Genomic DNA, 24,896 nt, shown 5'->3' with positions numbered 1-24,896 from the left:
AGGAGGACGATCGTATGGGCTGTGTACGGGCGCGGTAATGCTGCATCGCAAACCAAACCAAATGGAGAGACGAACACAACCATTGATTTAGCACCAACTCTGCAAACTGGCAATTTAGACCTGGTTTAGCTGGGCTCCCCGCTTTGTTGGGGTTGGAGGGGGGCAGCTGTGTGTCATTGGATGGCTGGGCTTTTGGGGGTTGGCCACCTATCAGCTGGGGTGACAGGGCCACCTGTCTCTCCTCTTCCAGAAGGCTAGCCTATACTTGTTCACGTGGAGCTAGAAAGGGTCCAGGAGAAACCGTGGAGGCATGCAAGGCCTCTTGAGTCCAGGTTTGGAACTGGGCTGAGGTTACTTCTAGCACATTCTGTTGGCCAAAGCAAGTCACAAGGCCAGTCCAGGTTCAAGGTGTGGAGAAATACACTCTATCTTTTGAAGGAATGAGTTGCAAATGAGTTGTAAAAAGTGTGGATACAGGGAGGTGTAAAGGATTGGGGACATTTTTGTACTCTGTCCACCCTAGGAACCTGATCATACATGAGGCCTCAGCCCTGTCCCTTTGCCCCCTACGGGTGACTCTGTTAGACCCGTCCCCTCTGGCTCAGCCCTATGGACTGTGGGGTCAGAGCAGGCCTGGGCTGGGCTGTTTATCTGGAGTGTCTCTGGGGAGGATGGTGGAATTTGACCAATCCCAGGAAACCACATTCTGAGATGCTGAGGTTATGGGACTGGCTCTGGGCACACCCTGGGCATCCTCAGCTCCAGAGCTGCCAACGTCCCCACTAATCACTTTAGCCGTCCCCACCCAGTGAGCCAAAGAGAGGCATGTTTACAGGACACATATAACTGCCTGAGGGGGTAGGGGTATCAGTTACTATGGTGACATGGAAGGACTCCGTTTTGACACCCCTCCCCCCCCGCAACTGCACCTGGCTTCAGGGCAAGTCATCATCCTGGTCATCTCGCCAATGGCCTTTAGAGATGTGTTTGGCTACAAGTGACAGAAACTTTATAGTCATCAATAAATCAGAATGCATTTTATTCACATAACAAAAATTCTGGAGAGAATTACAAATGTTGGTTTTGTGCTCGGTGATGTCAGAGCTAATGCCTCTTGGCCTTTCCCCCATGGTTACAGGATGGCTGCTATAGCACCAGCCATCATGTCAGCATTCAAGGCAGGAAATGACAAGAAAACAAAGAGCTATGCAAGCCATTTCTGCCCCTTTATCAAGAAAGCAAAAGTTTTTCCAGAACTATTTTCCAGAGTTCTGCTTATGTCTGTGGCCAGAAAAGATTCATATGGGCACCTCACTGCAAAGGAGATTGGAAAAAAATGACAGGATTGTCAGGACTGGCTTATTACCTGGAAGCCAGATATATCACTCAAACAAAAGCAGAGCTTGTTAGTGAGGGAAGGGCAGAGAACAGATCTGCGGTGGGAAACTGAGAGCATGTGCCCCTCCTCATCCTGACCTAGGCCAGCAAACACAGCGATCTCACCCCTGCTCCCCCCTTCCCCGCTCCCCACAGTCCTAGAGTTTCCTGGGGAGGCAGTCAGTGAGACCCTTGACATTCTGAGACCCTGAGTTTTAGAGGTGACATCTGGCTTCCTTTTGGTCTTCAGAAGAAAGGACAATTAGGGAAATGTGAAATCACCCCAGCCACATTTAACCACCAGGAATGGGTGGGCCGCTACTCAAGCAGTTCCTGCAGAACTTGGGACTGGTCCCTGTGGCCAGAAAGTTTCCATCTGTTGACAGACACCCTGACCCCCCACCCCCCGCCCCCAGAGACCCAACCTAGCCAAGTGGAGACCCATGAGCACTGCCTCCTCACACATGGGTCCCTGACATTCTGGCCCCACCTCGAAGCAGATCTCGGGCTTTCCAGCTCCCTGCTAAGACTACAAGAAGTTAGGTGGTGAGAGGTATAATCTCCCTTTCTCTACATTCCTCATTCTGGCCATCACCAGCTCGGGCCCTGGAAAGCACCTTCTAGATGACTCGGATCAGGCGTGGGGTTCCCTGAGGCCATCACCGAGGAAATATGTATATGGGCTCCTGGGCTGTAACACCGTGCTACGGACAAACAGCATCAGGGACCAGCTGGGAAAAGATTTACAGGAGACATTTTTTAGGTCAAAAGGAATCTATCCTTTCAACTTTTTTTCCTGCTGCTTCAGGTTGAGGAAAGATCCCTGGTACTTGACTTCTGTAAGGGACACGCGACAGTGAGGAATTGCAGTGACCACAGGAGCATAGTTGAGAACTGAGCATTAGAGGATATTTGTTCGTTCATTCAATCGTTCGTTCATTCGTTCGTTCATTCAGGCAGACAGTGTTCCCTGAATGCCCACTATGGGCCAGGCCCCAGGGATGCTGGGAGGAAACAGTGTTGGTCCCTGCCATAGTAAAAGGCCTCCGAGTAAGGAAGGCACTGAGGCTCTCCAAGCACAGGGGCCAAGGTGCAGATGGGGCTGCATTGAGGAGCACTAACAAGGGCTTGGGGAAGGCTTCTTGGAGGAGGTGACAGCTGGGCTGTCTTGTCACTCAGTCATCGTTAGCACAACAAAGCATATCCTGGACCCGGAGATCCACCTGAACAAAGGCCTAAGATCAAGCAAAGACCAGGGGTGGGTTTGAGGAGCCGCACGTAGTTCAGGCCCGTGGCAGCATTCAGAGCCAAGAGTGCGGCTCTCTATCTATATATCCTTCCGGTGACATTGTCTCTGGGGTCTGCCCCAAGGGCTGACTGCACTACTTTCTCGCGTGCCCCCTCCACTTCTTCCCTGGACAGCTGAGCCAGGGTGAGGACAGGGCACAAGCCGCAAGCAAGGGCCCTGCAGCCAGTGCCCAGCCATGATTGGCATCTGCCCCCAAGGAGCACTGGACCCCTGCAGATTTGCTGCCCCTCTGGCTGGTGAGCCCCCAGGGTCAAGCACAAAACTGAGGGCCAAGCCAGAGGTGACCAGAGGAGGTCCCTTCCCTGCTGTTGGGCAGATTTCACTGGTTGGGTATTCGAGGATAGGGTTGTTTTAAGCCCTCCTGCACCAGCCAGAGCCCTGAGGAGCATCCCAAGGTTCCAAGAAAGGTCACCGTGGTCTTATGGGTGGATGCCACCCTGCATGTATCTGTCCAGAGATGCCCGGCAGACCCACACACTGACCTGTTGTTTCCACCTACAGTTATCTGCCTGGTCCAAGCTAGCCATCACTGGCACAAGACCAGCCTCACAGGGGCAAGTAAGAGTCCCTCCTTTCCTCTTTCCTCCTTTCATTCAACACCAAATACGTGCCTGGCCTGTGCTAGAGGCTCGGGAGTCAGACATGAGTTGGGTACAGTCCTGTCCTCCAGGAGCCCCCAAACTAGAGGGGAGATGGACACGTAACAGAGAGTTACCACTCTCTGATGTGATAAAGTGCCAGGAACTTGGAGGCAGGAACCAGGGAAGGTTTTCTGGAAAAGACGTCATTTGCATCTGTGACTTACGGAGTGAAGCTCTCTTAGCAGGGGGCCTGGGATTCAGCCACCAAGAGAAATCTTGTATCTGAGCCCTCTTATCTTTTCTTTTTACCCTGGCCCCCCTTCCCCCAATTTCCTGAGAACTGTACATTCCTGTCCCACCCAGCTTTTAGCCCTGTATCACCCAGAGCTAGGAACAGCTGTGCAGCAAGGGGCATCCGGACCAACCCAGGCCTGTCACACAATGGTGTGCCACCCAGCCAGGGGAAATCATTGTACAGCCCGTGCCCTCTGGCTAGCTCCAGGCCGCAGGCAAGGGAGGCCCGGCTGGGGGGAGGGGTCTAAGTGGCCGTCAGGGAGGCCCCTTCAAGAGGAAGGGCCGGGCCGGGGGAGGAAGGACGGAAGGCAACTGGGAGGTCAGGAGCTGAGCCCCAGCCACAGAGGCACCTTGGCAGGAGGATGGAGAGAGGGAGGGCCTGACGGGAGGTTTCCCTGCCACACGAATCGCAGCCAGCAGGTTAGAAAATCCCAGCCAACCAGCTCTGGCATCTCAGGCTGGTGGGGACCTGCAGAAGTCACCTGTCCAGGGAGAAGGACAGAGGTCACCCACCGCCCACTTGCTGGCCCAAGAGTTGCCAGCGGAGAAAGTCTGTGAGCTGGGGACATTGCTCTTGGCAGCTGACCTCCTGTCTTTAGGGCCAAGAGCTCTTCTGTGTATTAAACTTGGAGCCTGCTGTTGTTGAGGAAGCCTGCTTCCCCTGGCTCAAGCTCAGGAAACCCCAGCCTGGCCCCTCCCTGTGCTGCACACCAAGTAAGCCAGCCTTCTCCGGCCCAGCGTGATGACATTCAGATCCTTCCCTTGTCTTGCGTCCTGAGGGCTGTTCTGCAACTGCTCAAATGCGGCGCATGCATCCTGTCAGGTCCTCCCAGAGACCCTGGGGCTCCGTGGTCAGTCAGCTGAGAGCTTCTCCTTTCCCTCCCCTGTGGTAAGCAAGTTGGGGGCACAAGCCACCATGCCCACGAGGGGTCCTGTGGCTTCGGCACTGCCAGGCAGAAAGGGGAGTGGCGAGAACGAAGCAAAAGAAATGGAGCCCTGGGCTTGTGGGCCCAGGTTCACGGCCCCTCCCCACTCCCCAGCCGTGGTGTGTGCTATAAGCAGGTCCAAGTCCTGGCCTCTGATGCCATTCAGTTCGGTGAAGATGAAGGAGCACAGGCCTGAGAAGCAGAAGACCCAAGTCTTAGTCCCAGTTCCACGTTCACTTCTTGTCACAAGACACCAATCTTTTGGAGCCTCGGTTTTTCTTTTTTTTTTTTTTTTTAAGATTCTATTTATTTATTTGAGAGAGAGAGAATGAGAGACAGAGAGCATGAGAGGGAGGAGGGTCAGAGGGAGAAGCAGACTCCCTGCCGAGCAGGGAGCCCGATGCGGGACTCGATCCTGGGACTCCAGGATCATGACCTGAGCCGAAGGCAGTCGCTTAACCAACTGAGCCACCCAGGCGCCCTGGAGCCTCGGTTTTTCTATGCATAAAATGGACACAGTAAAGTCTCCCTGGGTGTTCTGGTGGGGGAGGGAGAATCAAAAAAGCAATAACGTTAACGTGTGTTTTGGAAAACACAGCATTGTAACAGAAAAGGCCAAGCGATAGCCCACCAGCCACTTGTCCCTCTCGTGCCCAGGGTGCATGGCTAGCTAATGGCAGCGTTTTCTCATTAAGCTATGTTGCTACTTCAGAATCCCTCCCGACGTATATTTTAGGAAGTCATGCCACCAGATCAGAATTGCGAGACAAAATGAAACCTCTGCCCCCCTGGCCTGCACAAGCTCAGGGCATCCTATTGTCTTCGGGAGATCCTACCAAGCACAGACAGAGCTGGTGGAAAGTCAGAGGGGGGCCCTGTGAGTGGTCCAGAGAACAGGACCCTGGCATCCCGGTTCAACGCATCACCCCATGGCCATGCTTCAGTTGTCAGCTCTGCGACTGGGTCCAAAGGACAGGCTGTTATCGGACCCAGCGCCCTTTGGGAACTCCCGGCATAGTTAGGGAGACGTAGCATCTGTACAGGAAAGAGGCAACAGTGCCAAGCAGGCCCAGTGAGTGCCCCGTGGAAGGGCCGGGTGGCCGGTGCCCTGTGTGGGCTGGGCCCCCACGCAGCTGGGCTGTGAGTGTCTACTTCGCGGGAGGCCTTTGCACCTGGGGTCCTGGCCGGCAACCCCAGTCCCTTTCTGCCCACTGCCGTGCCCCTGGACTTCCCTGAGAAATCACAGACCAGCCTTGGGGTGCTCTAGCTGACACCCAGGAAGGCCCGTTCTGGGAGGCAGTGCCCAAGCTGGGGTGGAGAGTGACCAGACCTCTGCAGGTCATCTCTCCACCGTCTCCCTGAGGCCCTCACCACAGAGCACTCCCTGAAGAGGGCAGTGCTTCGGCCCCCGTGTTCCTGCATACCCACCCCAGGGCCCTTCATCACAGACACCCCTCCCCCCCCAGGCAGGGCCAGCCTGACCCAACAGTAGCATCTCCAGTGGTCCCCATGGCATGCGAGGCTAACTAAGGGAACTAACTAAGGGAACTCCATTGCCTTAGCCTCTCCCTTGGAGGGAATAAAGGCAGGCTGTCTTTATTAAATGTGGACATCGGGAGAACATGACAGGAATGATGGCTCTTATAATTCCTGATCTATCTCTTCACAACAACTTAGTGCCTCAAAGCACAGATTTCCTTCTGAGGGCCTCAGCCAGTGCTGTGATCCATCAGCCTCCTGCCTCAGTCCCATCCTGCCTGGCAGCTGACTTTCTGGAGGCCCCAGTGTTCCTCCCAGCCCCATTAGAGGCAGGCACGATGATCCTACTCCCCTGCTCTATTCAGTGTACTCTAGCCCACAGGCACTGAGCTGGGGCCCACAGGGACCAGCCCACAGGGACCAGCCCCCAGGGCAGGCGCCTCCAGAGGCTATCACCACTCCCATGCGAGCATGGAGGGCTCCTCGGCATCCTGCCCCTCCTCAGTAGCAGCAGGGAGGATGCCTTAGGGCCTCTGGGGAAGATGGAGCCTGGAGCTCAGAGTAAATTTCACTGAAAACAGGAAACCACGAAGCTGCAATGTGTTCACTTGTAAGAGTCCAGAGAAGAAGAGCTCGAGGCCATGCAGGAGGAAGCTGGGGAGGAAGTGGGGTGGCTTTCTGCTCTGGGGCCTCCTCCCTCCCTCCCGCCCTCCCGCCACACAGCAACAGCCAGGCTTGGGGTCTGGCAGCCAAATTCTTAGAAATTATATCTGCCTGGAGGTCAGAAGCTGCGGGCTGGGCCAGGCCAGCCTCCCCCTAGGGCAGGAGCACTCTTTCTGAGCTGGGGGATGGGGGAGGTCTGGTCTGTAGGCTTTTCCTTCAATCCTAGGGGTAGCCCAGCTCAGCTCTGAGCAAGTGTCACCCTGCCCATCCCTGCCATGGGCCCCCAAGAGCTGTTAGAACAACACCCTCTCTCCGTGGCAGCCTGCACTCAGTGTCCAGGCAACAGATGGGATAGAAGAGGGACCCCCAGGGACAAAGCAGGAACGAGGATTTTGGTGTCCTGGCCACTGGAGGTGTCCGTGCAGTCTCAAGGCCCAGGCCCACTCTTTCCTCAAGCCTTCCCCCTCCCAGTGTAGCAGGACACCCACACTGACCCATGCCCTTGGGCCTGACAGGGGAGTGTGGAAGCAATGCCGTGTATCCAGGGGGGCTCCCTGGTTCTAGCCGTAGGCCTGGGGGCTCACTGCCGCCGGAGAGCCTAGAGCTGCTCTCTTCCACCCCAACTCCTGTCTCCCCCCTCCCCAGGCCATCCAGAGGGTTCTCCCTGCCTGCTGGGCCCTTACGCTGGCCTGAAGTCGGGGCTCTGCCGCATAGGCTGCTGAGCTGAATGCCCTCCTCGGTGCAGTGCCTGGGCCCTACGCCACTCAAACTCACCCCTTCCCCTCTCGGCCCCCCCAACCCCGCTTCCACCCCAGAGTGTACAGAGCCCCCCCCTCCGACTCTTCTCTGTGTTTTTAAAACCCTTTAATCAAAATTCCACAAAGGATTCCCTTGCATATGGTGTATAAAAACAAATCCGGGACATGCCCGGAAGCAGGAGTTGGAACAGAGGGTCTAGAGCAGAGGGCCACAGACCCTTCTATGTACACGCCCACCGACAGGGTCACTCTGCTGTAAAGACTTGACACAGATTAAATGGAATGGAAGACCAAGGATGGGGCAGGGGGGCGGGGGGGGAGGAGGAGATGCGGGCTTCCCTGGGCCTCAGGCACCCCTGGAAGCAGAGCAGGGATTAAAACCCAGCTCCTACAGTCCATTCCCAGGGTTTGCACTTGTTGCCCGTGGAGTTTAATAGCACCTCCTCTTTCCACTGCAGGGAGGGTCACAGTTGGGGCAATACAGTATGTGGTCACCTTCTGTACTGAGCACGCTGCGTGTGGAGGGGGGAGAGGGGGGTGGAGCCTCTCCACTCACCTTCCCAGCAGGCTCCACCTGCCCTCCCTCACCCCCCTCTGCAGCAGGTAGTGCAACCTCTGCCTGGCCCCCATTGCCCAAGATGCCAGTTGGCCCACAGTGGCCACTGTGCCCCAGGGTGCACTTCCTGTTTCGGGGACCCTGGCCAGTGAACTCTGGGGCCCAGAGGGCAGGCAGTGGGAGCCCAGATTTGCTTAACCAGTGGACAGCTACTGGGAGAGGTTGCTGGTAGCAGACAGCTGGGAGAGGCTCCCGTGGCCCCAGGGGCAGGCAGGCAGGACCAGCCCCAGAGCTCCATGGTCACAGAGAGGGAGTCGGACCGATGAGCAGCCTCAGGCGAGATCAGGGCGCTGGCTCCACCGCAGTGAGGGAGAGTCTTTCCACATCTTTTCCTGTGTCTCATGCCTGGGAGGATGGCACTGGATGGGGACAGGGGGCGGGGGGGAGAGGAGTTCTGTCCAGTGCCCATCTTGTCCCATCTGGGCTGTTTGGTCACAAAGCTCATGTCCCAGGGAGAGAAGCTGCCATAGGCTGGAAACTCTTGAGCTTCTAGGATGTAGCCCGTTTGGCATTTGTAGCTGGTGAAGTTCAGGTCTCTGGGGCGGGATCCCAGCACCCCACCATCCTTGAGACAGGGGCTGGGCAATCCAGCCCCTTCTCCCTTCTGCCATGTAGCACCCAGAGGAGTTGAGGGTCTGGCCATCAGAGGTATCTCAAAGAGTCTGGGCTCAGAGCAGGAGGGAGGAAACCAGGGCCAGGGCCACGGCTAAAGGACCACTCAGAGGGCCAGCTCTGCCTCCAAAGCACCTGCCCCAGGCCCCGCCACAGTTGCCCGCTGGCCCCACCTGGTCTAGATGGCCTCAGAGTTTGGGGAGTCAGGCACGGGGTCTGCAAAAGAAAGGAGAAGTAGAATGAATGGGGGGGCTCTGCGGTCCTTCAGCCACTAAACCCACACGGGGAGGCTATAAGGCCTCAGAAGGGGAGTGAGGCTGGTGCCCTGCAGGCCACGGGGAGGTCATGATCTTGCAGGCTGTTGTGCCCTGAGGGTGAGGGTTGTTGGGAAGCACTCACCGAGGGTTGGGAAGAAGACATCGCCAGGGCCTGGTGGAGACAGAGGAGTGCAGGGCTCGGAGAGCAGGTGCCGCCCGGACTCTGAAGGCTGCCGCTGAGCCATGTAGGACAGCGGAGACCTGGGTTTGGCCTCCGGCATGCCCTGGGAGGACAGGGAGACCTCAAAGCCGGGGTTTTCGACTCCTTGTGCGTTGTTGCTAGAAGAAGAGAGCTGGCTCAGTCAGTTGTGCTGCCCAGGTTTGGGCCTCTGCCCTCCTGCCTGCCCCACTCCTCTGCTTCCCTCCCCTCCCCTGCCTTCACACCTCAGGCCTCAGCACCCTCTTCCTGCAAGAAGGGAGGAGCCGGGGTCAGAAAAGGGCATGGCCTGCACTCTCCCAGCTCCCCTGAGGTCAGGGCTGCACCCTATTATTTGGCCATCCGCCCTGCGTGCAGCCGGGAAGCCTGGGGTCAGAGACACTTTGAGGACCCCAGATTCAGGAACCTGCGACAGGTTTCCCAGCTGATGGCAGTAGGATCGAATGTCCCCACAGCTTGTCGTAAGCTGCAGGGAGCAGTTCTCTCCCTCTTCCTGTTGGGGAGGGGGACCACCTACCCCCTGCCGCCAGCTCTGAGATCCTGGCAGGATCACTGGCAGGACTTCCTTTGACCTGTCTAGAAAATCGTCCCTTTCAAACACCCAAGAGGAGCTCTGGGTTTGCTGGTAAAGTAACCGGGCCAAGTTCCTGAGTGGGGCTCATTCCTGAGGACACCCTCCGTGCCAGGCGCCCCGTCTGCTTCCTGCCCCGAGCCCACCAACACATACTCCCCTGGCCACCGCATGCCCAGCCCGCTGCCCCACTCGGAGCCCCTGGCCAACCTCTGCCCCGGTGGCCCACGGCGGCCTGACCACTTTCTCCTTGGCGTGTTCTGCAGGGAGGGACCACGGCTCCAGGTGTGCCGTCCTCCTTTGCATGTTTCAGTGTCTGTGCCCAGTTCAGCTGCTTCCTCTTCCTCCCCCACCCTGGCCAGCTGCCCCCGAGGCCTGAAGGAAGGTGCCGGCCTCAGGCCCGCAGTGTCAGAGCTCGGCCCGCTGGGCGAGGGGCGGCAGGGAGAGCACAGATATGTAGGCCTCAGTGCAGATGGCAGACGCTTTTCTAAAGCAGTCTCCCGCACAGCCCTCCTTCCTGACAGCTGACCCCGGGCCCGGGGAGGACCTGGGAGGCCGGGTCTGTGTTCCGAGTCCTGTCCCAGGACACGTTATCGGCGTGGGGAGAGGGGCAAGGAGACTGGTGAAGGAGAGTCAGTCCAAGCGAAGAGCGACCCCCCTCCCTTCTGCATTAAGTCCAGCTGTCTGAGTGTAGACATTGGCCGACAGAGCCGCAGGCCCAGGGAGAGGCAAGAAGAGAGAGAGCCTGCCAAGCTTGGAGTCAGGTCAGGGCGGCCACAGGAAGTTTTCTCGGGAAGATCTCCAGGGGGCTTACCTGTCCATCCGCACCAGCTCCTGGGCACCTGGGGACATACAGACAGAGAAGCTAGTCACAAAGGAGAGGCTTCCCTAGACAACATCCCTGCCCCCTCTGGCAGATGCCCTTTGAGGAAGGGGAGCAAGCCCAGGCTGGGCCACCCTCGCCCTGGATCCCCCTTCTATTGGCTCGGGAGGCCCGCACGACAGTGTTTATCCTGCAGGCCAGGCCTCAGTGAGCCCGGTGTTTTAACCAGTGCTAAATGAAACTCGGGCTGCATTTCACAAGTGTAAGGGGTGGCATTTGTCACCAGGAGGCCAAAGGCAGCCAGTGCTTTCTCCTATGGCTTGATTAGGTGTTGTGAGACCGTCCGGATTTAAGTATCAAGCAAAGGCCTGACTCCTGAATTTGCTGTTTCCTGTTTGGACATTTGCCACATTCTGGCCTGTCGCCATGATCTACTGAGTGGGAGGGCTGCGAGCTCAGTTCCTAATTGGAGGGTTCCTGGTCCTCTCTGGCCCGTCCTCCACATTGCCTAAAAGGTGGCTTTAGCAGTGACATCTCTTAGAGGAACCTTAGGGGCCTGAGACCCCATTACTTCTCAGCCATTCCGCCACTTTCTGCTCCTCCTCCAAGCTGCTGCCCCCCCTTGGGATTCCCCACCCCCAAACTGGCCACCAACCAGATGCAGTGGTCCTACTTCCCTCTTCCTTGCAGCTCCCCATACATTTCTCATTTGCAAGAGCTTTACCACGATCACTGTGGGGAAACATGGGTGGGAGGGGCACACACAGAACACACAGGAAGTTGCACAAAGGTTCCTAAAATCTCTGCTCTCGGCAGGAATCATGGCTACCGTTTAGCGGGTGACTCTGTGCATCAGGATTCGTGCAGGTGCCCAGCGTTCCCTGGGCTCATCCTCTCTACCCCTTGTAGGGGGGGATTGCTGGCCCCACTTTAGAGCTGGGGAACCCAATCTCCATCTAAAACCGGATTGGTTTCCACACTCATCAGCCTCTGCAGCAGGCTGCCTGCCTCAGTGCTCCCAATCCTTTCTCTCTCTTCCTCCCTGAGTGTGGCTCACTCCTGAGTATGCTCTCTGAGCCAGCGCCCTGCCCACAGCAACCGACACACACTCCCTGTCCCCTCCCTCCCTGGCCTGCCACCCCACCCGGGCGCTTAGCCTCTGTCCTGTGGCCGACCTCCTGGCATTTCTCAGTGACTTCTGTTCCTATAATTCCTGCAGCAGCACTTCTCGCGAGGCTAGACGAAGAAATGACCCAAATCTCCCCTCCCTCTCCATTTCACACCTGGTTTCTCTCCCAGCATCTCTTGGGTCTGTCTCGAAGACTCTGATCCTACAATTCATTTTTTCTTCCTCTTTTTTTTTTTTTTAGAAGGGGTGAGCAGACTGGCCTCAAAAATACTTTTATTGGAAGATAAATTATTGACACCTTTTTGTTACTGCAATATTTAATTTGGGGATAAGGAGCTGTAAGAAGCCACAAGTCACAGAATTGGGGTCTGTTTAGGATGCGTGCAGCACTGGGAGCTCTTTCCTGGGAAGCACCTCTTTCCTGGGAGCTGAGTGTGTCTCCCTCCTCGTCCCTTCCTCACCTCCGTGAAAACATTGCACCAATGAGCACAAGCTCATGGCAACTCCACGGTGATGACTCGCCCTGCTTGAGCCCCTGGGTTCCTCTTTCTGCTCCAAGCCTTGATCTACCTGCCCCCACCCCACCCCCAACCTATGGCGGGTTTTGCAAAAGGAGTATGGATGTCCTGAGAATAAGGGAAAGGTGACCACAGCCCCTGAATGAGCCACTGTGGGGGCTCAGGAGAGAGGGCCGTCCAGGTCAGAGGAAATCAGGTGTGAGCCAAAAGCCATCTGCCGACAGAGCTGCCCTCTCTCAGCTCTACCTTCTGCAGCCGGCCAGAGGGGAAGAAGCAGGGGAGGTGACGTAAGGGCCAGGGCAGAGGACTCCCCACCCTCCTGCTCCTGGAGGACTCGGGCTAGCCCAGGCTCAGGGGTGGGGTCAGAGGAAGGGCAAGGGGCACTGTACCACAGAGGAGGGTGAAACGGTGTTGGTGGCCATGACTTGAAGCCTGGCTCTGCTGCTGACTCCCTGTGAGCTTCCCTCAGCAAGTTACCAAACCTCTCTGTGCCTCAGTTTGCTCAGTTGCAAAGGAGGAACAATTGTAGGGCCAGGCTGTCTCATCATTATGAGAGGAGGTATATAACAAACTTGGCATGGGGCCCAGCACAGCAACCTTCCCAGGTAGGGGTTGGTGGCCAGGACGCTCATGCCGATGAGCATTCTGATGATGTGGTGGGATTACACTCCCTGGGAAAAGCATGAGTGCAAAGCTCTGGGCTTGAGGCCCAGCTCTGCCACTTACTAACTTATATACCATTCAGTTCATGATTGAACTCCGCTAGTAAGCTCAGGTTCCTCAGCCATATGCTGAAAGAACTGAACTAAGTTATCTCCAGGATCCCTTCCAGTTCTGATAATCCAAAGGTCATTTTTGTCCTGACAATTACGATGCTGGTTACAAGACAAGCCTACCCCTGCATTAAAGCAGGTCCTCAAAGGATCTCCAAGGGGCAGCATTTTTATAAACCAATTTGAACTACTCCATGTGATTATTCATTCATTCAACAGATATTTACTGAGGGCCAAGCCAGGACCCCTTGGGGCCGGTGGGCACTCAGGCCCCCCAAGCGGCACACCTGGGTCCCCTGCTCTCTCCACCATTGAACCTAGCTCCTTGCAGGGACTATAGCAGCTCCCATCTCTGGAACAGAGAGGAAATGTGCCTGCCTCTTGCCTTTGCTAATCCCAGGCGCTGAGCTGGGGCCTGGGGCAGATCGCTCGCACCCTCACCCACCCCAGGCAGGCGGGGATACTCACGGCGGTTGGAGGCCACCTGCCTTTGCTTGTAGACCAGGAGCAGGATGAGGGGAAGGCAGAGGATGCCCACGATGCAGGCACCTGTAGCCAGAGCAGCCGCTGTGATGCCTGTTAAGGGCAGAGAGACAGCCATGGTGAGACTGCATTCCCTCTGCTTCTCCTGAGGGGATACTGAAGCCCAGAGAGGAAAGGTCTGGGCAGGCAGGGGGACCCAGCTTTACCCAGGCCCCACAGCCAGACCCTCAGTGACCTGCAGAGGGACAGAAGGCCTAGGGATCCCCTTTCAAAGAGCATCCCATGCCTCTTCCCCAAGTGGGCCCAGAGCACACAGAAATGAGGCCAGGCAGCTCCAGGGAAGAGAGAGAAGGGTCTTCCTCCCAGCCCCCTGGGGACAGCTCAACTGCCCCAGGCCACGGGTTGTTCCCAGAAAAGGAGGGAAAGCAGGTCCTTCACAGACCCCGTGCCATGAAGTTCAAGGTCAAAAGGAACCCAGGTGGTGAAAAGCGTTTGGAAATACATAGCGGTGATGGTTGCACCACAGGGTGAGCAGAATTAATGCCACATTTAAAAGTGGTTGGAATGGCAAATTTTATGTTATATACGTTGTACCACAATAAGAAGAAAAAAAAACATCAAAATGAACAAAAGCCCCACTCCTCCTGAGAGACCCCCTTAGCTCTGGACACAGCTTCTGGAAGGGATCTCACACATACAAGTCACGGGGCGGGCGGGGGGGGACACGTGGGGGAGAACTAGAAACATGTGAATCCTTATCTAACGTTTTAAAATTTTAAACTTTCTAAATTACAATATAGATAGATAGATAGATAGATAGATAGTTAGATAGATAGATAGATAAGTTAAAATATATTCCAGAGTTTCCTCCCCCTGCTGCTCCTCCTCCCCAGGGCACCCTGCAAAGAGGCAATCACTGTTCACACTTTTCTCGCGTGCGGCCCAGATTTGTCCCCTGTGTACACAGCATACAGGTGCTTTTCATGAGGATCGCTTTTCCCAGTTAGCATGGCTTGGACAGCTCTGGTTGGCACAGAGCTCTACCTCGTTCTGCCTAGGGCTTTATTGCAGGGCTCACCCCAGAATTTATTGAAACAGTCCCCCATTGGTGGACATGCAGATCGCTTCCGTTTTTCCACATAACTAATAACGTAGCCGTGAACTCCTTGTGTGTGCATCTTCACTCGCTTGCGCAAGTACCTCTGTATGTAAACTCCCAGCGGTGAAAGTGCTGAGCCAAAGAGTATGTGCGTTTTCTTCTAGGCTGTTGTCTAATTGCCATCCGCAAAGGTTGTACCGCTTTACCATCCCACCAACAACATGAGAGGCCTGACTTATTTCAGCCCATCTGCTGACACCAGGAGTTTAGCTGGGATGCAACCACAACCAGCGTAAACGCGTTTCCTTCCCGATTTCAGCCCTTCCCCAAATACGAAATACGGGCTGGGATAACCTTGTCACGGCATCAATGTGGCCCTGGGGAGCTTGGGGAAGGTGGGGGGGTTGTGGTCTCAGTGTTGCTTTCACACTCTTCATTTGGGAATAAAGGCTGTTTTTATCTCATTGTATTGCTAAACAACCTGATGGTGTAAATAAGCTTTCCGGGGCTTTGTTCATACCACGGAAGAGAACAAACTGTTTACTGGCACTTTAGACCTACCCACTGGTACAGAACAGTTGCTATGCTAATCACAAAGCAAGCTCGAGTCCACATTAAAGCAGGTTCCCTGCAGATCTCAGCAAGGCTGCATTTTGACGTGGAATAGTGAAAGTAGACACATTCTATAATTCAGACGTTTGAGGATTTCTAACTCCCCGTCATAGGATCTTCTTGTGGGCATTGAGAAAGGGGTTGCAAAATGCTCTATTCTAGTCGTCAAACCAGGGCTCCAGACTGCTACTAAGCCACATTCAGTGAGGTTAGGTGCTCACTCGCTGTGTCTCCCTGTCCCCCTCCCGGCCTGACTCCTGTCCCCAGGCAGGGATCCCCCTCTGCAGCCCCTCCAGGGGATCAGGACTTGGTTGCCTTACAACCTGGGCTGAGAGTTGAGGCTAGGACAGGGAGGCAGGAGTTTGGGGACAGTTTTGTGGGCCCACCTGCCCTAGAAGCTACGGGCTCTTCTGCAAAGCCCAGCCTTGCCACAGGTCCCCGCCGCCTCCCGCAGGTGTGGCCAGTACCTGGGGAGGTGGGGGTGGGGGGTCCTGCTTGGTAGCCATCCAGAGCCAGGCTCACTGGGAAGGCGATCAGGTGCTGGCAGGGACAGCTGCCAGGCCAGCTCTGAGAACTGTGCCAGGCCCTTACACAGCAGGCTGGGATGGGAGCTCCCCCCAACGCTAACCTGCTCAGCAGTGGACCCTTGTCTAGAGCCTGCCAGTACCCAGTGGGTGGGTGGGTAGGTAGGTAGGTACGAGAGGGGAGGAGGGAGTTCGGTCAGGCTGCCTGGTTCCCCCAGGAGGGGGTTGGATGAAAGCAAACCAAACATCCTGCTGTGTAGGGGGATAGGGAGGTTGCTTTGCAGGAGGTAGGCTGCCCAGCCCCCTTCCCTGGGCTCCGTGACAAAACCACAGCCCCTCAGCAATTGGGGGCTCTTGGGGACCAACTTCCTCAGCCTGTCTCCCTTCCTCCCGCCTCCCCCAAGCTCAGACTGACTTGGGCTTTCAGCTGATTTCCTAGGCCGGCCAGCCTCTTCCTTCCCAAAGAGATCTTTAGAAGACAGGGCTGCAGGTAGAAGAGAAAAGCTCCCAGCTGCTTGGCTGGAAGCATCACTAGCCAATCAGGCACCAAGGCTGGCTGTGGGGCACCTGTCTTAGAGAGAGCAGGGATTGCAGTCTTTCCAAAGGTCAGCGGCACTGAGGGCAGTCCCTAGCGGCCCGCCCTGAGGCCCACTAAGCACAGGGGTCACCAGGCAAATGTTTCTAAACCATTAGAAAACAGATGTGTGTCCACTGTCTGTTGCCATCTACTTGCCATCCTGTCATGGCCCACGTGGTACGTCATCTCTTTCTTTTTTTTCTTTTTTTCTTTTTTGGCCAACATTTTAAAATTGAGAGTTTCTGTAAAATCTGGGCTTCTGACTTTGCTGGAAAATGGAGTGGCTCTGGCAGCCCCAGGCCCCCCTCCAAGCACACAGCGGTTGGAGCTGCCCTTATAGGCCGGCAGCTGGCTGCTCACCACAGTCTCCACCCCTCCCCACTGTCTTCCTCCCCAGGTCCCTGGCTTCGGGGGCATTGGAGTTTTTGATCCCTGATTCAGCCTCTTGGATAACACAGATTGCCTCCCTGTTAGTGGGGAAGGGACACACGTGCTCCCATTTCTCACTGGACCCATGATCCCTAGAGAATGGAAGTGTTGGTCCCAACCCCCACACCCCACCCAAAAGGATAGCTGGGTTTCTTTTCATCAGACGCCATGCCCTCCTTAGTGACAAGACTCCACCACAGCTGTAGTCTCCAGACCTCCAGAACCAAGAGTCTGGAAAGGGGTTGGGACTTCAGAGGTCACCAAAGTCATCATCCTGCCCTCAACAGCTAGGATAGAAGTAAACACATCCCTTTGGCCCTTGGGGAACCAGGTCACTGTGGACAGTAGCTCAGGGAAGCAGGGACCAGAGTGAGGCTGTGCATCCCTGGAGAGGGAGGCTAATGTGAAAACCTGAGAGTAGAGGTGCCCAGCGAAGGAAGCCTGACCCACTCTTGACAATCAAGTTCAAAGTTCTGCCTCAGCCTCGGATTCTGACCAGCCAGACTCCCAGGCTTCCCCAGGCGACTTCTGTTTCCTTAATTCCAGCAGCTACTTCTCTAGGGTCTTAATCAGGAGAAATGAACCAAATCTCTGTTCCCTCTCTATTTTGTAGCTGGTTTCTTCATTGTCCCCACTGGCATCTCTCATCTCTGTCCCCAGGACTTTAATTCATACAACTGATTTTCAGAAAACTGGTGTTGAGAGAGGGGAGGGCAGCCCGGCTCCCGGGCAGGGTTTGTGACTGAGAATCAGGCGCTCTGGCTGAGAGACGGGGAGCAGTCCCTGCACCTGTCTGCACCTTGGTTTCCCCACAGGAGAAGTGTGCGCAGTGGCAGAGGTGATGGCCTATAAGGGAGCTCTGGGAGCTCCTGGAGGAAGAAGGGGGACTGGAGGGTTGCTCAGAGTGGAAGGAGCAATGGGGAAGTGAACACTCGTGGGCCCCGCCAGGTGAGGCTCCCCCCGTCATGGATGCTTGTGCACACGGCCGTCCACCCTCACCAGGGAGCTGCCGCTGGAGGAAGTGAGGACAGCAGTGGCCTGGTGCCGAGGCGACACGTCAGGTTTGCGGTGTGCAGGGACAGGAGCTTGAACCAAAGAGTTCCTTAGTTCCATGTGGGTCTGGCTCAGACCGAAATGTGTGTTCTAATTTTATTCCTGGCTAAGCTGTTTGTTGGTTCACAAAAGAGTAGTTGGAGTAAAAAGTCACCACGACCTTTGAGCTGGGCTGGGGCTGGGGCTGTAGGTTTAACTGTCCTGTCCCTGCCTTCGGTCTTTGTGCGCGTCCTCCTGGAGGGCAGGGCGGGGAGGTCTGCACTCTTGTATCTCCAGGGCCTGGGCAGGGGCTGGTCCATACTAGATGCCCAGGAAATACTGATGGATAGAAGGCTCTGGAAGCCAAGACCCTCTCTTCTCCAACGAATGGGGCACCCCTGAGACGTCTCCCCTTTGCCTGCTGCCTCCCAGCTGCTGGGCATTCTGCCCTGGCCTCTGAGTGCCCAGACGTCCCTCAGAGCAGTGCCGCCTCTTCCTCCGCAGGATGACTCCCGGGGCAAACACCAGGGGGCTGACTGCCACCCGCCCACCGCCCTATGCATTCCTCAAGCTGGGAAGAAGGTGAAGTGAGCACAACCCAGCTGTGTGGATTTGGGCAAGTCATGTCACCCTCTGGGCTTCTGTGTCCATGTGTAGAAAGTGCAGGCGTGCTGCCTACTTCAGAGGGTTCTTGTCAGAATCCACGGAGATACCAGTACTTGCGAGGACTTAGCACAGTGCCTGGCATGTAGGAAGAGCTCTAGGAAAGGCAGTTCTGTTCCCCTTCCTGAGTCTCTCCGTCCTCTCTCCCCCATGCACAGAACAAGGACTGCAGCCCAATGGTTGCGGGGAAGGGGGAAGTGAAAGGGAGAGGCAATAGCAGAGGAGGAAGAATGGGGGTTCGGTGGGCTTGGGGTGATGAGGTCAGAGTTCAGAGTGGGGCCTGGATCCAAGAAGAGGGCAGAGGAGAACAGAGAACCCAGAAGGGCCAAAAGGGCGGTCCCTTACTTTCACTCTCCCTGGGTGAAGGTGGGTACGCGATGCACCGGGTTGACGCTGCTTTGTCTGTGGGAGCAAAGGGAAGGGGCGTTAGGTGGGCCTGAGGCCGGGGAGGCTTGTCGCAGCTAGCACACGGGTACACACAGACGCAGCTTCTCACTGCAAGGCTGGCTGTGCCCGGCGCACTCTCACGCCTCCCCCGCAGGCGTGTGGATTCCTGCTGGCACCCACACATCTACCCAGCCTACTGCCCCTCACACTCTCACCTGGACACACACACACAGATACAGACGTATACATATTTCCCAACAAGCGTTCACCAGCTCATACCCCAGGTCACATATCACGGCCACCATAGTGTCATGAGCAATACCTCCCAGGGTTGTACACTCTCTCTTACTAGACAGAACCACATACACCCCCCTCACCATCACACCCCACTGACCAGAGAGATTTATATGCAGCCCCACACCCTGTGGCCACCCCATCTCACCACACACGTCCCTGGCGTGTCCGTGTCCCCCATCTGGGACCACACACCCTCCCAGCACAGAATCACACCACGGTCACACCATCCAGTACTCAGCACCACAGCCCCAGAGTCACACGGTTCTCTCTGCCTCCCCTTCCAGACGGGCGCGTGCACCATCCCCACGGCGACGGCACCCCCGGGCCGTCCCATACAGGACGCCCTCACCTGTCTGCACCTGCAGCTCCATGGCACCGTGGACCCTCTGCTCCGAGTGGTGGTGCCTGATCTCCACCACCAGACAGCAGTAGAGGCCGCTGTCCATGGGGGTCAGGTTGCGCATGGTGATGGAGAAGTTGCCGTGGTGGTCGGAGACCGATTCCAGCCCGTAGCGCTGGGCCAGGTCCTGGCTGGTGTTGGCCTGGTGGCCGCTGTGGTGCAGGTGAAGGTCCTGGAACGTGAGGTTGCGGATGGGCCGGCGCTCCGAGCAGACCTGCACTTCGCCCCGCGAGCTGCGGTACCATGTCTTGTAGTAGGTCACGTCGTGCCCTTTGGCCATGGGGCCCATGATCCTGCAGGTGAGGGTGACGTTCTGGCCCTCAGAACACATGTACAGGGAATACGGCGTGGCGACCTTGAAGGCTGCCACCAGACCTGTTTAGAGAGACAAGAGACGGTCACCTGCCTGAGCCAGAACCACTCCCAGTTCCCCCAGAGTGAGGAAGAACCCTGGCCTGGCGCTCTGAAGATGTGGGTTCCCCAGCCACAGGCCCCGGGCTAGTCAGCTGACCTCCCGGGCCTCAGCTTCTTCATTAGCTCCTGAATCTGACTCCAGCCCAGGCTGCATGGGAGGAGGAGCTTCTCCAGGTGAGGGACTCCCCTGACCCCAGGGACACTAGACGAGGTGTAGGAGAGACTCTGGGCAGGCAGCAGACGGGGCCCAGCCGGTGTGTCTATCTCCCCGCCGCTGCAGACCCTGTGGCTCTGCCCACAACTGGCCCCTGGTACCTCCAGCCCCACACCCCGTGCCGTCCGGGGGGAAGCAGGATGAGGAGCACAAAGGCGATTCGGGAAGAGCAGCCCTTTTCCCTTGGCCAGCCTTCTGGGGCCATTAGCACCTTGGGCCCTTCCCACTCGTAGGGCTAGCCATGCCGTCCCACCTCCTCATCGGTGAGCACTAATGGAGCACCTCTGTGTGCAAGGCCTGCACCAGGTGCTACGTCTCACCTGGATGCTGAGCACATGGCCTCCCCTTGGGAGCTTATGGCCTAGCTGGGTAGACAAAGCATGCCTTCCTGACAAAGTAAGCCCACAGGCTAAAGGGTGGACTGGTGCCAGTCTACAGGGCACTTGGAGGAGGGAAGACATAGCCGTCCTGGGGATGGTCAGGAGACTTCTCGAAGGAGCGAGTGTCTTTGGGGTTGATGGACAGATAGGACTTCAGCAAGTAGACGGGGTGCTCTGGGCCAGGTGGTGAGGAAGCAGGAAAACCCAAGGTGTCTCGGGGCCAGGACCAGGGAAATCATGAGAGGTCGCCTCATCCATGTACCTGCTGCCACCCAATCTTCTTAAAAATATTTCCTAGTTCATTTTGTTTTCAATAAGCAAACGAAGCCATCCCCTGGCCCTTTACCCTACCCCAAGCCCCCAGCACCTAACCATGTTGACCCCCACAAGCACTGCAATGCATGGTTGCGAGAGGACAGAGCGAGGGAAAGCTGAGAACACTAGATGCGAGTTCTAATGCCCTCTACAGACACAGGGAAGATAACTATGGTTATTATATATTAGCGGTATTTGAATTTTAATTGGCATTTCAGAGGCTGTCGTAAGTCAGGGAAGGAGAGTTGGGAAATGTGTACAGAATCCAAACCACTTCCTCCTGCGGGCACCCCCTTCCCTGCCTTCAGAGCCTGGGACCCACCAGCAGAGCTGAAAACTTTGCCTGGTCAAGAGTAAGGCAGCCTGGTGTAGCTTTAAAACCGGACCAGCCCGCACTGGAGTCCAATAGCTGGGAGTCATTTAGACTCTGAGCCTCAGACTCCTCACTGTCAAACAGAAATGAAAACATCTACCTGCCAGAGTTGAGGCAAGGACCACAAATACTTCACATGAAGGGCTCTGAAAGTGCTTTGCTAGTAGGTGGTGCTTGCTACGTGGAAGCTACACAGCTCTCTCGTTCGTTTGGGCAAGTCCGGGAACATTTCCTAGGAGTGAAAATAGTTCTGCAGAGTAGAATGGAGAAGCCAGCTTCAAACTCTTTCCCACTAAGGTGTGAATGACTGACAACAGCTTGGGATCCAATTTTGGAGTGCCTGCATATTTAAAGCAGTGTGTGGGGAATTAGCAAAGTCATGGCCCCAAAGAATATGTCTGCATGGTAGTGTGTTAGGCCCCTAGAAAGTAAGGAACACACACACACACACACACACACACACACCAGATCCTTCCATTCACTCCACCCACATGTGAGAGGGAGCCATGTCTGGGAGCCCCAGATCTATGGAAAATCTTTGCCAAGGTGAGCAGAGATTTCACAACTGCCTGGCAAGATGCTGGTCTCCTTTTCAGGCAAAAATGTAGAGGCCCGGAAGGGGAAAGTGATTTCCCTAAAGTGCCACAGAGGGAGGGTATGAACTCAGAACCTGGAGCATGGGGGGTTTCAGGTAAAGCCAGATCTAGTTAGAACTAGAAGAAGGAAGAGCAGGTATCCTGTGCTATGCTAACTCCTTTAGGGGCATGTCTATCAACCTTATAAGGTCGGTGTTGTTTTTATTCCTGTTTCACTGAGGACAAAACGTGAGGCAAAGAGACGCTAAATAATTCACTGAAGATCACAGTAGTGACTTCGACTCCCCCTCACGGGCCTGTGTGACGGCCATGGCCACAGAACTATGTGTGCCAGTAAACAGGGGGCGGGGGGCTAGCCAGGGAAAGGACCCTCGCAGATACTCCCAGGAAGACCGAAAACCCGCCCAGAGAGCAGACCGAGGAGCTGTCTGCCTTGCGCTGCCCCTTTCCCCTGCGGGCCGCAGCTAGGGGCAGCTATTACATGGCACTATGTGTCAGGGAGCACAGAGTTGCCTGGACAGCACTGGGGAGAGATATGCAGCCCTAAAGGCTGAAAACCCGCAGTGGGACACAGAATTGGGGCTGAGAATGGGGGTGGGGGGCAAGGGGAGGGGAGCATTGCTCAATCCCCAACACCCTACACACCCTAGAGGACCTCTTCCCTTTTTAGAGAAAGGAGAAGCTTGCAGTAGGATTCAGGTTTGGGGGATGGGGGATAGTGTTCGATTTCAGCAAAAGGGCCAGATAGCAGTGGACCAAGAGTTCCCAGGGTCTTGTCCTGGTGGGGGGTTCAGGGTTGGGGGGGTGGGAACATCCCCTTTGTTGTGTCTAAGACTCAAGCCAGGTCAAAACCCAGGACAGCCTGATGCTCAAAGGCACAGAGTTGGGGAAAATAATGCACGCCCCCCCATGCCACCCACAACTGCACACGCACACGTGTTATCGGGGATATATATATAGCACAGCTGGGTTTATAATTATTTGGCAGGAGGATGTTGCTTATTGTCAGGAGCAGATCCTTTTGGACACCTGGGTCATTGTCAGAGACTGGGGAGAGGATGGGGAGGAAAGCCCTCGGCTCCAGGGTGGCCGAGAACATGCGGGACAGGAAAATGACCCTGGGCCTGGGCCTGAGCCTGTGCCCAGGCGGGAACCATCCAGTCATTGTGCTGCTCTTGGGGCCCAGCCCCACTCCAGCCCCACCTGTCACCGGGTAAGGAGGCAGAAGCCCCTGGAGGAATATTGCTAGGAACCTGGAAAATTCCAGGTCTCAGGATTAAAACCTTGGTCTGAGGGATCCCTGGGCCCCAGTCCCCACTTAGCCACATCCTTGCTGTATGCCCTTGAGCAGGTCCCATCCTTCTCTCTGCCTCCTTCTCTTCATCTCAAGAGACTCCCCATGTTCCTAGGCCCTTCCAGCTCTGAGGGCTTGGGGCAGTAGGAAGGGGCTGTATTTCCTTAGGGCAGGGAAGGGGGCAAGAAATGGGCCACCCCTTATGTGTCAGGACTTGCTTACCAATTTGTACTCCTCTCACTTAATATCCCCTGATGTAGGTATTATCATCCCCATTTTAAAGATGAGTTAACAGACCCAGAAGTCAAGCGACTTAGCCAAGACCACCCAACCCTATGTGGCTGAGCTGAAACTCACACCTTGGACGCACCAGCACAGCAGGAAGGAAGAGCACCCCCTAACTCCTGAAGCGGGTGGGGCTGACATCTCAGCCTCCAGCAACGGGGAGAGTGAACTGACCCCAAGCTGACTGCAACTTCCAGCCAGTCATCCTTGCTCAGCCTCAGACCTAAACCGAAAACACCATTCCTTCATTCCACAAATATTTACCGAGGTCCTACCCATGAGCCAGGCCCAGGGCAGAGAGGCCGTGAGGGTGCAGAGTTCCCTAAGCGATGGCGGCTCAGAATTTAGTCCTGCTCCTGTCGCTTTCCAGCTGGGGGACCCTCAGCCAAAGGTGGGCTCAGCCCCTTGTAGAAGCTTCTGTTCCAGTACTGGGGAGAGGGGCTCTTGTCTGGCTCCGTCTTGGGATGTTAGTTGTCATGATTCACCTCGTTCCACCCAGCAGGCACCTCGTGAAACCCTGTGGGTGTGCACGGGATGGGTGTGTGTGTGGGTGTGGAGAGGCCTGTGTGTTTTCCCTGACGGGGCATGAGTTTAGCCCACGGTTGCCAAGGCAACACCCCAGCCTTTGGAGGTGGGGCCCCAGCTTGATGAGTCGGGCCTGGGAGGCCCCACCCAAACAGCTGAACTCTGTCCAGCTGCTGCTAGGGGTTGTAAGTAAACAGTCCAACAGTCCCTGATCTGCTGCTCTTGCTGGCCCAGGGCTAGATGCAAAAGGCCAGGACCTCACCCTCGGAAGGAGCGCCAAACAGACATGGAACTGGTCTCCAGCTCCCTGCCAGGCCCCGTCCCCTAGGATAGTCCGGGGAGGGTGCAGGGAAAGGCTCTGTTCTGTCTTTATCAAGCTGCAGAGCACAGAGGGAAACAGAGTCAAGGACCAATCCGGACTGAGTCTGCCAGTGCTGAGGTCCAGGAAGCGCCCCCGGCACGGGGGGCGGAGCCAGCAGGTCAGCTCCTGGGGTCTGTGGCCAGCAAGGACAAAGGGCATCTCAGATGTGTTTATTGATACCTGCCCCCGCAGGAAGTGTCCATTCACATCAGACCAGGGAGTCTGGGAAGGGGAAGCCAGGCTCTATTGGAGGAAGCGGCGCTTCCAGCACCTTGGGAAAGCATCCACGCATCCGGGGCTGGAGGCTGTCGGCCAGCACGCCTCCCTGGAGAGGGCCTGGGCAGCTGGCCAGGCGCCCCACCAATGGATGCTTCTCTGGATGCCTCCTTCCCAGACTCGCCCAGGCCCTCCGTGAGGAGGACTGTGTACAACCCCGAATACCAGCTCTGGCCAGCTTCCCTCAAGGGTCTGGGCTGTGAGGACTTCCTAAGGTTCAGCTTCCGGTCCCTGGGCCCTGCCCTCGGTGCAGGCAGCCCGTAGTAACCGACACAGTAGAGGAGGCTTGGGACTGACCAGAGGGCCCACGTCCTTCCTGCAGATGGACAGCAGGCCTGGCCAATGAGGGCTCAGCTTGCTGTGAGCTCTCTCCCCATCCCCCCGTGGTTATTGGGATAGCTAGTTGGCCCCAACATAAGAGAGGACCCAGCTGGAGCTACTCTATTTACTTGGACAC

At 56.3% G+C, this 24,896-nt stretch overlaps 2 protein-coding genes across 6 annotated transcripts in view; one reads left to right on the top strand and one right to left on the bottom strand.

Annotated features, from left to right (window-relative positions):
- CDH23 (cadherin related 23) overlaps window positions 1-24,896 on the top strand; it is a 405,959-nt gene that overhangs the window by 335,284 nt on the left and 45,779 nt on the right. The window lies entirely within an intron of this gene.
- The window catches only part of VSIR (V-set immunoregulatory receptor), a 28,311-nt gene continuing 4,437 nt past the window's right edge, over window positions 1,023-24,896 (bottom strand). For 2 of the 4 annotated variants that reach the window (XM_036083931.2, XM_078077624.1), the window contains exons 2-7: window positions 19,356-19,781; window positions 18,668-18,724; window positions 13,372-13,479; window positions 10,475-10,502; window positions 9,015-9,211; window positions 1,023-8,831 (exon numbers count right to left, since the gene is read on the bottom strand). In XM_036083931.2, the coding sequence (XP_035939824.2) occupies window positions 8,794-8,831; window positions 9,015-9,211; window positions 10,475-10,502; window positions 13,372-13,479; window positions 18,668-18,724; window positions 19,356-19,781 (854 nt within the window). In that variant the 3' untranslated portion in view covers window positions 1,023-8,793. Of the gene's footprint in view, window positions 8,832-9,014; window positions 9,212-10,474; window positions 10,503-13,371; window positions 13,480-18,667; window positions 18,725-19,355; window positions 19,782-23,541; window positions 23,795-24,896 lie in introns of those variants that run through there. The other 2 variants (XM_036083933.2, XM_036083932.2) reach the window with 2 other exon arrangements.

Source organism: Halichoerus grypus, chromosome 7, assembly GCF_964656455.1.
Source record: "Halichoerus grypus chromosome 7, mHalGry1.hap1.1, whole genome shotgun sequence".
Taxonomy (NCBI): domain Eukaryota; kingdom Metazoa; phylum Chordata; class Mammalia; order Carnivora; family Phocidae; genus Halichoerus; species Halichoerus grypus.
Note: the sequence above shows the minus strand (reverse complement) of the source record. Positions and strands in the feature narration are given on the sequence as shown.